Genomic DNA, 12,859 nt, shown 5'->3' on the forward strand with positions numbered 1-12,859 from the left:
CATAATAATAATAATAATAATAACAGTCAGCGGCGGTGTATCATTTCCACCGCTCTGAGTCAGCTTTACCGACTACCTGCACCGCTGTCAGTAACAGGCTTTAAATCAGGCGTCGTCACGTCATGAGTCACGGGAAGTTCTGCAGCTAAATACCCACTGACACATTTCGGGAGATGACAACACAAGTCGGCGCACGTTTTTGGCCGCACCGAGCGATAAAAGAGGACTGCCTGCCCGCCCGCGTGATTTGTTTTTTGTTTTCTAAAGCATTTTCAGCATCAGCGCGTAGAGAATGGTTGACAAAGCAATGGCGGCTTTTTGACTTTGCACAGCTGCGCGTACATTGTATTCACTTTTGGCTCCCACGGCCGCTCCTCAGCGGCCTCACCGGTACAAACTGGTGTTGTCCCCCTGTACCAATATTTTGGTACCGGTACCAAAATTATTTAGATACTTTTCGGTACTTTTTTTTAAATAAAGGGGACCACAAAACAATTGCATTAGTGGCTTTATTTCAACAACAAAAAGTCATACAGTACTGCATTTTTCGGAGTATATGTCGCTCTGGAGTATAAGTCGCACCGGCCGAAAATGCACAATAAAGAAGGAAAAAAACATATATAAGTCGCACTGGAGTATAAGTCGCATTTTTTGGGGGAAATTTATTTGATAAAAGTCAACACCAAGAATAGACATTTGAAAGACAATTTAAAATAAATAAAGAATAGTGAACAACAGGCTGAATAAGTGTACGTTATATGACGCATAAATAACCAACTGGTATGTTAACGTAGCATATTATGGTAAGAGTCATTCAAATAACTATAACATATAGAACATGCTATACGTTTACCAAACAATCTGTCACTCCTAATCGCTAAATCCCATGAAATCTTATACGTCTAGTCTCTTACGTGAATGAGCTAAATAATATTTTACGGTAATGTGTTAATAATTTCACACATAAGTCGCTCCTGAGTATAAGTCGCACCCCCGGCCAAACTATGAAAAAAACTGACTTATAGTCCGAAAATACGGTACATTAAACATATGTTTCTTATTGCAATTTAGTCCTTAAATAAAATAGTGAATATACAGGACAACTTGTCTTTTATTAGTAAGTAAGCAAATAAAGACTCCTAATTTAGCTGCTGACATATGCAGTATTTTTCATTTCCCATTCCATTATTTTGTCAAAATTATTAAGGACAAGTGGTAGAAAATTATTTAATAATCGACCTGTTTATTTACCGTTAATATCTGCTTACGTTCTCTTTTAACATGTTCTATCTACACTTCTGTTAAAATGGAATAATCACTTATTCTTCTCTTGTTTGGATACTTTACATTAGGTTTGGATGATACCACAAATTTGGTTATCGATCCAAGTCGTTACCTACCTACCTACTCAGTGGCCTAGTGGTTAGGGTGTCCGCCCTGAGATCGGTAGGTTGTGAGTTCATGTGTGTGTGACAATCATTGGTACTTTAACTTTAACTTTTAACTTTACAGGATCATACATTGGTCATATTCAAAGTCCTCAAAACAATTGCATTATTGGCTTTATTTTAACAAAAAAAATCATAGAGTACATTAAACATATGTTTCTTATTGCAATTTAGTCCTTAAATAAAATGGTGATACTAATAAAAGACAATTTGTCTTGTATTTGTAAGTAAGCAAACAAAGGCTCCTAATTTAGCTGCTGACGTATGCAGAATTTTTCATTTTCCATTCTATTTTGTCAACATTATTAAGGACAAGTGGTAAAATATATATCTAATAATGTACTTGTTCATTTATTGTTAATATCTGCTTACTTTCCCTTTTAACATGTTCTATCGACACTTCTGTTAAAATGTAATAATCACTTATCATTCTGTTGTTTGGATACTTAACATTAGTTTTGGATGATACCACAAATTTGGGTATCAATCCGATACCAAGTCGTTGCAGGATCATACATTGGTCATATTCAGAGTCATTTCCTGAGTTTATAAACATAATATACATTTAAAGAAAAACGAAAGAATATATTGAGATGCCAAAAAATATCGATGTAATCATAGTAGTATCGACTAGATACGCTATTGTACTTGGTATCATTACAGTGGATGTCAGGTGTCGATCCACCAATGGTGTTTGTTTACATTTTGATGCCGGTGAGCTACGGTGTGTAGTGAAGCATGTTTAGCTATTCCTCGTCCTGCAGGGATGATACTTTATTTGTTGCCATGGAGACCAGAATTAGTGATTTAAGAAGTAGCTAAAACACTCTTAAAGCATCTCTTCCTGAGGGCGTTTCAGTGTGTTATATCTTCACCTTTATCGTTAGTTTTTAAGCCAAAATGCGTCCGTTCTCCCTTTTCTGTCCACACACTGTGTCTGCTTGTAAGTACTCTGTGATTGTGCGCTGCCGAACATGCTCGTCTGCTCGTAAACCAGCAATGACGGGACCAGTACTTTTCAGAGGCGGTATAGCACCGAATATGATTCATTAGTATCGCGGTACTATACTAATACCGGTATACCGTACAACCCTAATACAAACCATTTCGACTGGGGCGAGGCGGGGAGGGAGGATCAAGCCGAAGCTACACACACATGTTGTTTTTTCCACATAATCCATTTTAACTCTTCTTCTTCGCAGTCACACGATCACGGCCAGAGCACTAACTCAGAGCACACGGGTGTGCATTTCATGAGGAATTATCCGCTGTAGGCACATCTACTGCCATAATTCACCAGATAGTGTTGGAGTTGAGGGATGTTTGACACCGTTGGTGCTCCTGAACGCAACAGTGAGCTAAAATTGCTGAATTTACTGGATTTCCCGGGCTTTAGAGCCGAATTTTAGAAGAAAAACATATATTTAAAAGCCTCAGATATACAGTCGCGATCAAAAGTTTACGTACACTTGTGAAGAACATAATGTCATGGCTGTCTTGAGTTTCCAATCATTTCGACAAAACATTCATGAAGTTTGGTTCTTTTATGAATTTATTATGGGTCTACTGAAAATGTCAGCAAATCTTCTGGGTCAAAAGTATACGTACAGCAATGTTAATATTTGGTTACAAGTTTCACAGCAATAAGGCACTTTTGGTAGCCATCCACAAGCTTCTGGTTGAATTTTTGACCACTCCTCTTGACAAAATTGGTGCAGTTCAGCTAAATGTGTTGGTTTTCTGACATGGACTTGTTTCTTCAGCATTGTCCACACCTTTAAGTCAGGACTTTGGGAACACCATTTCTAAAACCTTAATTCTAGCTTGATTTAGCCATTCCTTTACCACTTTTGACGTGTGTTTGGGGTCATTGTCCTGTTGGAACACCCAACTGCGCCCAAGACCCAACCTCCGGGCTGATGATTTTAGGTAGTCCTGAAGAATTTGGAGGTAATCCTCCTTTTTCATTGTCCCATTTAAAGCACCAATTCCATTGGCAGCAAAACAGGCCCAGAGCATAATACTACCACCACCATGCTTGACGGTAGGAATTGGTGTTCCTGGGATTAAAGGACTCACGTGGGCCAGACTGGTAACATCACGGCATGATAACTTAAAAATTAAGACAACTTAAACTTTGTTTAAAAATAGAACAAGCACATTCTGAAAATGTACAAACCATAATCTTGTTTTTTTTTTACACTTACATGTTGCGGTTAATAGCATTCTATCTTTATTTGTCGTTATTTATACTCTCTGAATACATTATGTGATCATGCTCATCAGTCAACTCATTGGTGTTCATTTTCAATCTATAGCGATAAAAAAAGAATATCAAAATCAAATTACAGGATGTTTTTTATGTAGTTTGCTCATTTTCCTTGACTGGTGCACTAACATCATGTGGTTTTATTCATTTTTTTACATGTGTAGCTTCATCTAGAAAGATACTAATAATTGCTATTGTGACATCTAGTGGACACATTTAGAAACAGCAGTTTCTTTCACTCAAAGATTTCCGTTCATTTTTATACTTAAACTCATCCCGAAGGCCGGATAAAACCTGTTTGCGGGCCTGATCCGGCCCTCAGGCCATAGGTTTGGCACTCCTGGTCTAGGCTTGTTGTGGCTTCATTACATATATGGCATCATCTACTAAGATAAAAATAATTGCTATTGTGACATCTAGTGGACACATTTAGAAACAGCAGTTTCTTTCACTCAAAGATTTTCGTTCATTTTTATACTTAAACTCATCCCGCGGGCCAGATAAAACCTGTTTGCGGGCCTGATCCGGTCCTCAGGCCGTACGTTTGACACTCCTGGTCTAGGCTTGTTGTGGCTTCATCACATATGTAGCATCATCTACAAAGCTACAAATAATTGCTATTGTGACATCTAGTGGACACATTTAGAAACAGCAGTTTCTTTCACTCAAAGATTTCCGTTCATTTTTATACTTAAACTCATCCCGAAGGCCGGATAAAACCTGTTCGCGGGCCTGATCCGGTCCTCAGGCCGTACGTTTGACACTCCTGGTCTAGGCTTGTTGTGGCTTCATTACATATGTAGCATCATCTACAAAGATACAAATAATTGCTATTGTGACATCTAGTGGACACATTTAGAAACAGCAGTTTCTTTCATTTAAAAGGTTTCGGTTCATTTTTATACTTAAACTCATCCCTTTGGCCAGATAAAACCTGTTTGCGGGCCTGATCCGGTCCTCAGGGCGTACGTTTGACACTCCTGGTCTAGGCTCGTTGTGGCTTCATTACATATATAGCATAATCTACAAAGATACAAATAATTGCTATTGTGACATCTAGTGGACACATTTAGAAACAGCAGTTTCTTTCATTCAAAGATTTCGGTAAATTTTTATACTTAGCAAACTCATCCCACGGGCCGGTTAAAACCTGTTTGCGGGCCTGATCCGGCCCTCAGGCCGTACGTTTGACATTCCTGGTCTAGGCTCGTTGTGGCTTCATTACATATATAGCATAATCTACAAAGATACAAATAATTGCTATTGTGACATCTAGTGGACACATTTAGAAAAAGCAGTTTCTTTCAGTGAAAGATTGCGGTTCATTTTTATACTTAAACTCATCCCGCGGGCCGGATAAAACCTGTTCGCGGGCCTGATCTGGTCCTCAGGCCGTACGTTTGACACTCCTGGTCTAGGCTTGTTGTGGCTTCATCACGTATGTAGCATCATCTACAAAGATACAAATAATTGCTATTGTGACATCTAGTGGACACATTTAGAAACAGCAGTTCCTTTCATTCAAAGATTTCGGTTCATTTTTATACTTAAACTCATCCCGCGGGCCGGATAAAACCTGTTCGCGGGCCTGATCTGGTCCTCAGGCCGTACGTTTGACACCCCTGCCCTAGTAAGCCATTAAACAGGGAAAGAGATAGAGAGTAATAACCATGACTTCATGCTTCTACACGTGACCAGGAAGTAGTCGCACATTCCACTAACTAGCAAGTGTCCTTTCATCATGTTAGACTTCTGGTAGTGCAGCACAGTGGTTGAGATAATAACGATGGCACCACGCCGTGCCTGGAGCTGCAGGTAATAAAAGACTCCACATTTATTATGCTTCTTCCCTGCTTGCACAATGCTGACAGCATAGCCGGAAGAAGAAGCCAGAAAGTAGGAAATTTAGTTTTTTTTCCCCCCACCTTATTGTGTTTTTCAGAGCGCATCTATGCAGCAAAAGGCTGTCGATTTGGCACAAACTTTACTGGATGGCACACAGAGTTGTTTTCTTCCCTTTCTGTGTAAACACGGATGTCTAATTAAGGCTAATTGGGTGAACAAGGAGGTGCAGTAAAATGGTCCGCGCCACTTTGAAGATCTCCCACAAAGATCGCCTTCTCACGTCTGGAGATCTTCCGCTCACACCTACACACACACACACACACAAACACACACACACACACACACACACACACACACACACACACACACACACACACACACACACACACACACACACACACACACACACACACACACACACACACACACACACACACACACACACAAACACACACACACACACACACACACACACAGTGCTTCTTTGTCTTACCCACAATGCAGATCCAAAATCGCACTTTGGCTCAGTTTTCAATGTAGCAAACCTCTCTGAGGCCCCGTTTACACTAAGCCGGATAAATCACACCTAACCTTATCCGTGTCCACACACAACAATGCCACCGTTTAAGACCCCCGCGCCCCCCTCCGTCCGCCGGCGCAACCCCTCCTAGTACGCATGCGCGGAAACCGCACACGTCATAGTCACCTCCAGTGTTGCTTTGTGTGCAAGTCGCAGGTTGAAGGGCTCCTCACATTTCACCATTGTTTACACCAGTAGCGAGAGCGATTCGGACCGAGAAAGCGACGATTACCCCATTAATTTGAGCCAGGATGAAAGATTCATGGATGAGGAACGTGAGAGTGAAGGACTAGAGTGCAGTGCAGGACGTATCTTTTTTCGCTCTGACCGTAACTTACGTACAAGGGCTCATTGGATTCCACACTCTCTCCTTTTTCTAATGTGGATCACAGATTTGTATTTTAAACCACCTCGGATACTATATCCTCTTGAAAATGAGAGTCGAGAACGCGAAATGGACATTCACAGTGACTTATCGCCACGACAATACATCGGCGAAGCACTTTAGCTAGGGCAGGGGTCGGCAACCTTTACCACTCAAAGAGCCATTTTGGCAGGTTTCACAAATTAAAGAAAGTAATGGGAGCCACAAAAAAAAAATTTAAATTTAAAATGAAAAACACCGCATACAAAGCTTAAATGCTTTGTGCTATGTTAACTAGGGGTCTCCGACACACGCACCGGCACGCACTTTAATGTGGAAATTTGATGTTAGTGCAGCCCGCGAGTTTTGAATGAAAGGCGCTGGATAGCGTCATACTTGCCAACCCTCTCATTTTTCCCGGGAGACTACCGGATATCAGGGCGTGATGGCACTGCTTTTGGCGCCCTCTTCAGTCTGACCAAACAGTGTACCTGCTCGACCACATGTACAATGCAGTTTCGGCTTGCTCACGTAAGTGACAGCAAGGCGTACTAGCTCAGCAGCCACACAGCTTACACTGACGGTACCAATACCCAGAATCCCATGCAGCCCTAACTCTTCCGCGCAACCAACGCACGGAGAGAGGGGGGGGGGGGGTTGATGTGTGGGGGGATTTGGTGGTAGCGGGGGTGTATAATGTAGACCGGAAGAGTTAGGGCTGCATGGGATTCTGGGTATTGGGTGTGTTGTGTTTATGTTGTGTTACGGTGGGATGTTCTCCAGAAATGTGTTTTTCATTCTTTTTTGGTGTGGGTTCACAGTGTGGCGCATATTTGTAACGTAACAATGTTAAAGTTGTTTGATACGGCTACCGTCAGTGTAAGCTGTGTGGCTGATGAGTAACTATGCTTTGCTGTCTCCTGTGTGTGCAAGTAAAAGCTACATACAACATGTGGCCGGACTGGCACATTGTTTGTAAATGCTATAGAGGACAATTATTGCAGTGCAATTAGGGCACTTCCTTTATATAGTAATTAGAGTGTAAATATGATTATATTTCCCCTGGGAGTTATCTATGAGAGGCACTGAGATCCACAAGTCTCCTGGGAAAATCGGGGGGGTCGGCAAGTATGTAGCTGAGCCGCATCTGAGCCGCATGCGGCTCCGGAGCCGCGGGTTGCCGACCCCTGAGCTAGGGGTTAAACGACTTAGTCTAGACATGGCCTGAGTGTCAAAATTCAGATTTTGTATTTTTTTTGTATTGATCCTCTTTGTCTGACCCAGATGTTCTGCTTTTGTTTTCAGAGACGCTGATGGACACAAAGTGGGCCACAACAGAATTAGCCTGGACTTCACATCCTGAGACTGGGGTGAGTTTATTGTGCAACATGTTTGATTTATAATGAGGCACCAAGCAAATCTATTGGGGACTTAGAATAAAGCCAACCGTGTGAATCACTACACAACCAATGGTCCAAAACTGGACAATAGTTACTAACTACATCCTTCTGGGAACCAGTGTCAGCTACTGGTTTCAACTGATTTATGAATCAACTTTAAGGGACGTACACCTTTCATTTGCATATTCAGTAGGTCGTATTTTTCATACATCTGTGCTTGCATGCTTGCCAGACCACATTTCAGCATTCGTAAGCAAAAGTCATTGAGCGTCATGTTTAAGTGACCGACCGCACTCCTTTATTTTAAATGTTCTCACGGTCGGTTCATCGATTTATTACCGTACTTTCTGCACACCGATAATAAGAGTGAGTCGTCTTTCTCCCTGTTTAAATCGAGCGACGATCAACAATTTTGATTGCCGAACATGGCTGTCGCTCAAATGCCAGTGGTGCTGTAGAAAAAAACACATTTTATCGTATTAATTAAAACCTAAATGTTGATTAATCGTGCTGCCCTATTGCGTGGCCCCCTCAACCAACAAATCACCCAACAACAAGTGTTTCAGTATTCAAACAGATGCGCGCGTTAGCGTTGAACAAAAGATTCACTTCGGGACGGCGTGGCGTGGTTGGGAGAGTGGCCGTGCCAGCAACCTGAGGGTTCCTGGTTCAATCCCCATTTTCTACCAACCTCGTCATGTCCGTTCTGTCCTTGAACAAGACATTTCACCCTTGCTCCTGATGGGTCGTGGCTAGGGCCTTGCATGGCAGCACCCGCCATCAGTGTGTGAATGGGTGAATGTGGTGTCAAAGCGCTTTGAGGTCCTTGAAGGTAGAAAAGCGCTATACAAGTATAACCCATTTACCAATCGATCTCATCCGCACCATGCAACAGATGTCCCGATCCACCGGCCTCAATGCAAAATCACTTCCTTCGTAAACTAACCTCCAAAGGCGGGAATATTTCTTGTAATTGACCTGTGGCGTCGCAATCTGCCACACACAAAGTACCAGTGACAGTTTCACGTTGTTCCCCCATGAGGTTTTCACAATGGGTTAAAGAGGAGTCTTGACCTCTCCTCGACTAGACTTCAAAGCCTGCCATCACTCCTCTGCATGCCTTTTGTGTGGCCCCTCTCTCTGTGGCCCTTAGGTTCTGAAAAGTGGAGCCCTTATTTTTATTTTATTTTTTTACACCCCAACGTACGGACGGGGACATTCCACCCCAGCTGTTCCGAGTCGTTCAGCCATCTCGGTCACCATTAATGGAGCCGTATTCTCTCGCCGAAACAATCAGATGGACAAACCCCCACCGTGGGCTTTGCCTCCTCACAGCCGTCCATCTTCCCTTCCCTCTGCCGGACCCTCCTCCCTGTCATTAAGCGTCAATGTGGCAGAAAAGGACCAACGCGGAGCGGCATATAAAACCCGGCCACAGATGCTCCTTTTGAAGAAAAGGACAGTTTAAAGAGCGCTTAGCTTGCATTTATCCTGTGACTCTTGCCACATGTGTCCATCAAATATCTCATTATTTGGGGGGGGGTTTGCATGCTTCGACAGTGCTGCTGTTTACGGTGGATTGTTTCAGAGGAGCCAACACGGTGGCTGGGATGACATAGTGGAATACCGAGAGCAGGAGGCGAGACGGAAGAGTCAAACCCAGAACAAAACCTCGAAATAGAGCCACTAACAAACAGACTACACTATCCCGGGAGGCTCTCCAGGCTTGTCTGAGTCACGACGGCTCTGTCTTGTTTTACAGTGTTGCACAACACACAGACATTCCCCACGCTGGATTGTGACATCACAAATGCAGTAAAAAAAACAGACGTACTGTGCAGCGTATCTGCTTATGCTATCGAAGACCGCATTTCAGCATTTGTAAGCAGAAGTCATTGAGCTTCATGTTTAAGTGACCAACCACACTCCTGTATTTTAAATGTTCTCACGGTCGGTTCATCGATTTATTACCGTACTTTCCGCACACCAATATTTAAGCCGCACCCACTAAATTGTAGGGGAATTAAATATCTTTCCATATAGGTTGATTGGCAACACTAAATTGGCTCTAGTGCAGTGGTTCTTAATCTTGTTGGAGGTACCGAACACCACCAGTTTCATATGCGCATTCACCGAACCCTTTTTTAGTGAAAACATGTTTTTTATAAAAATTCAAATTCAAGACAAAGTTATATGTTTGTGGTAACACTTTGGTATGGGGAACATATTCTAAGTAACAAAGACTTAATTTAGAGTTATTTGGACACTAGGGGAACATATTCTGAGATATAAATACTTAATTTAGAGTTATTTGGACACTAGGGGAACATATTCTAAGAAATAAAGACTTAATTTAGAGTTATTTGGACACTAGGGGAACATATCCTATGTAACAAAGACTTAATTTAGAGTTATTTGGACACTAGGGGAACATATTCTAAGTAATAACGACTTAATTTAGAGTTATTTGGGCACTAGGGGAACATATTCTAAGTAAAAAAGACTTAATTTAGAGTTATTTGGACACTAGGGGAACATATTCTAAGAAATAAAGACTTAATTTAGAGTTATTTGGACACTAGGGGAACATATTCTAAGTAATAAAGACTTAATTTAGAGTTATTTGGACACTAGGGGAACATATTCTAAGTAAAAACGACTTAATTTAGAGTTATTTGGACACTAGGGGAACATATTCTAAGAAATAAAGACTTAATTTAGAGTTATTTGGACACTAGGGGAACATATTCTAAGTAACAAACACTTAATTTAGAGTTATTTGGACACTAGGGGAACATATTCTAAGTAACAAAGACTTAATTTAAAGTTATTTGGACACTAGGGGAACATATTCTAAGTAACAAACACTTAATTTAGAGTTATTTGGACACTAGGGGAACATATTCTAAGTAACAAAGACTTAATTTAGAGTTATTTGGACACTAGGGGAACATATTCTAAGTAGCAAAGACTTAATTTAAAGTTATTTGGACACTAGGGGAACATATTCTAAGTAACAAACACTTAATTTAGAGTTATTTGGACACTAGGGGAACATATTCTAAGTAACAAAGACTTAATTTAAAGTTATTTGGACACTAGGGGAACATATTCTAAGTAACAAAGACTTAATTTAGAGTTATTTGGACACTAGGGGAACATATTCTAAGTAACAAAGACTTAATTTAGAGTTATTTGGACACTAGGGGAACATATTCTAAGTAACAAAGACTTAATTTAGAGTTATTTGGACACTAGGGGAACATATTCTAAGAAATAAAGACTTAATTTAGAGTTATTTGGACACTAGGGGAACATATTCTAAGTAATAAAGACTTAATTTAGAGTTATTTGGACACTAGGGGAACATATTCTAAGAAATAAAGACTTAATTTAGAGTTATTTGGACACTAGGGGAAAATATTCTACGTAATAAAGACTTCATTTAGAGTTATTTGGACACTAGGGGAACATATTCTAAGAAATAAAGACTTAATTTAGAGTTATTTGGACACTAGGGGAAAATATTCTAAGTAATAAAGACTTCATTTAGAGTTATTTGGACACTAGGGGAACATATTCTAAGTAATAAAGACTTAATTTAGAGTTATTTGGACACTAGGGGAACATATTCTAAGTAATAAAGACTTAATTCAGAGTTATTTGGTTAGGGTTAAGGTCAGGGTTAGAGGGTTAGGGTTATAATAAGGCCATGGCGAATAAGGCATTAATAAGTACTTAATAATGACTAGTTAAGAGCCAATATGTTACTAATTTCCATGTTAATAAGCAATTAATTAATGGTGAATATGTTCCCCATACTAAAGTTTTACCATGTTTTTTAACTGGTGCACAAAATGAACCGTGCATGAACATCACCGTGTTCAAACAACAAAACCAACACAGTGCATAAACTCACAACAAAATACACACCTGCAAACCAGTCAGCTGTTGCCGTATCCGTAATGTGCCGATAGGGAGAAGTTTGTATTTACACGATGAGTCGGGTGTGTCTTGACCTCCGCCGAACCCCTGAGGCCGACTCAACGAACCCCTAGGGTTCGATCGAACCCAGGTTAAGAACCACTACTCTAGTGTGTGAATGTGAGTGTGAATGTTGTCTATGTGTGTTGACCCTGTGATGAGGCGGCAACTTGTCCACGGTGTACCCCACCTTCCGCCCGAATGCAGCTGAGATAGGCTCCAGCAGCCCCCGCAACCCCAAAAGGGACAGCCGGTAGAAAATGGATGGATGGATATTAGCCGCAACGGACCATGAGCCGGCACGAAATATTTTATAAATGTTTATTTACATACCGGTACCTAAATTGTTTCCAAACGGTGCCTGTAACACGGCAGTAAAACATCTGATCCAACAAAACATAAGTCGTCGTCACGGACTCGCTAACGGCGGAAGCTAGCTCTCCATTCGGCTTAACAGACTCAATAACTCCACGGTGACGTTTTGGTGAATTTACGAAACTGAAACAATACAAAAAGGATGAAACTGCAATTTTTATTTTGTATTTTTTTTGCTGCAGCTGTTACATATACTGTAATATTGTACATGGTAATTGGGATTTGTTATATATTGTATATATTATATAACAATATAATACAATATAATATATTGTATATATAATATGTAAATATTACATATATGTTCTATTTTATATTGCTATTATGGTCCATTTTTAGTCTACTTAATACCTGCATTATCCTTTCCATCCTTTGTTACTGAGCTACTGTGTGGAACAATTTCCCTTGTGGATCAATATAGTTTGTCTAAGTCTAAGTAAGTTGATAATACTAACACAGACACTTGAACATTCGTTAGCATATTAGCTCATGCTAACAACGCTAGCTTGATTACATTACGATAGCACGTACACATATTCATGAAGACAGTCAATTAATATGGTTTTAGTTATATTGTAAAATTTACAAACGTTG

The 12,859-nt window shown here is 40.6% G+C and overlaps 1 protein-coding gene across 11 annotated transcripts in view; it reads left to right on the top strand.

Moving 5' to 3' along the window:
- LOC133635166 (ephrin type-B receptor 3-like) overlaps positions 1-12,859 on the top strand; it is a 149,692-nt gene that overhangs the window by 78,540 nt on the left and 58,293 nt on the right. For all 11 annotated transcript variants that reach the window (XR_009822027.1, XM_062028023.1, XM_062028024.1 and 8 more), the window contains exon 2: positions 7,812-7,876. Coding sequence is in view for 10 of the 11 variants with exons in the window: in XM_062028023.1 (XP_061884007.1) it covers positions 7,812-7,876 (65 nt within the window). In the remaining variant the exon portion in view is untranslated. The remainder of the gene's footprint in view (positions 1-7,811; positions 7,877-12,859) is intronic.

Source organism: Entelurus aequoreus, linkage group LG19, assembly GCF_033978785.1.
Source record: "Entelurus aequoreus isolate RoL-2023_Sb linkage group LG19, RoL_Eaeq_v1.1, whole genome shotgun sequence".
NCBI classification, from domain to species: Eukaryota; Metazoa; Chordata; class Actinopteri; order Syngnathiformes; family Syngnathidae; genus Entelurus; species Entelurus aequoreus.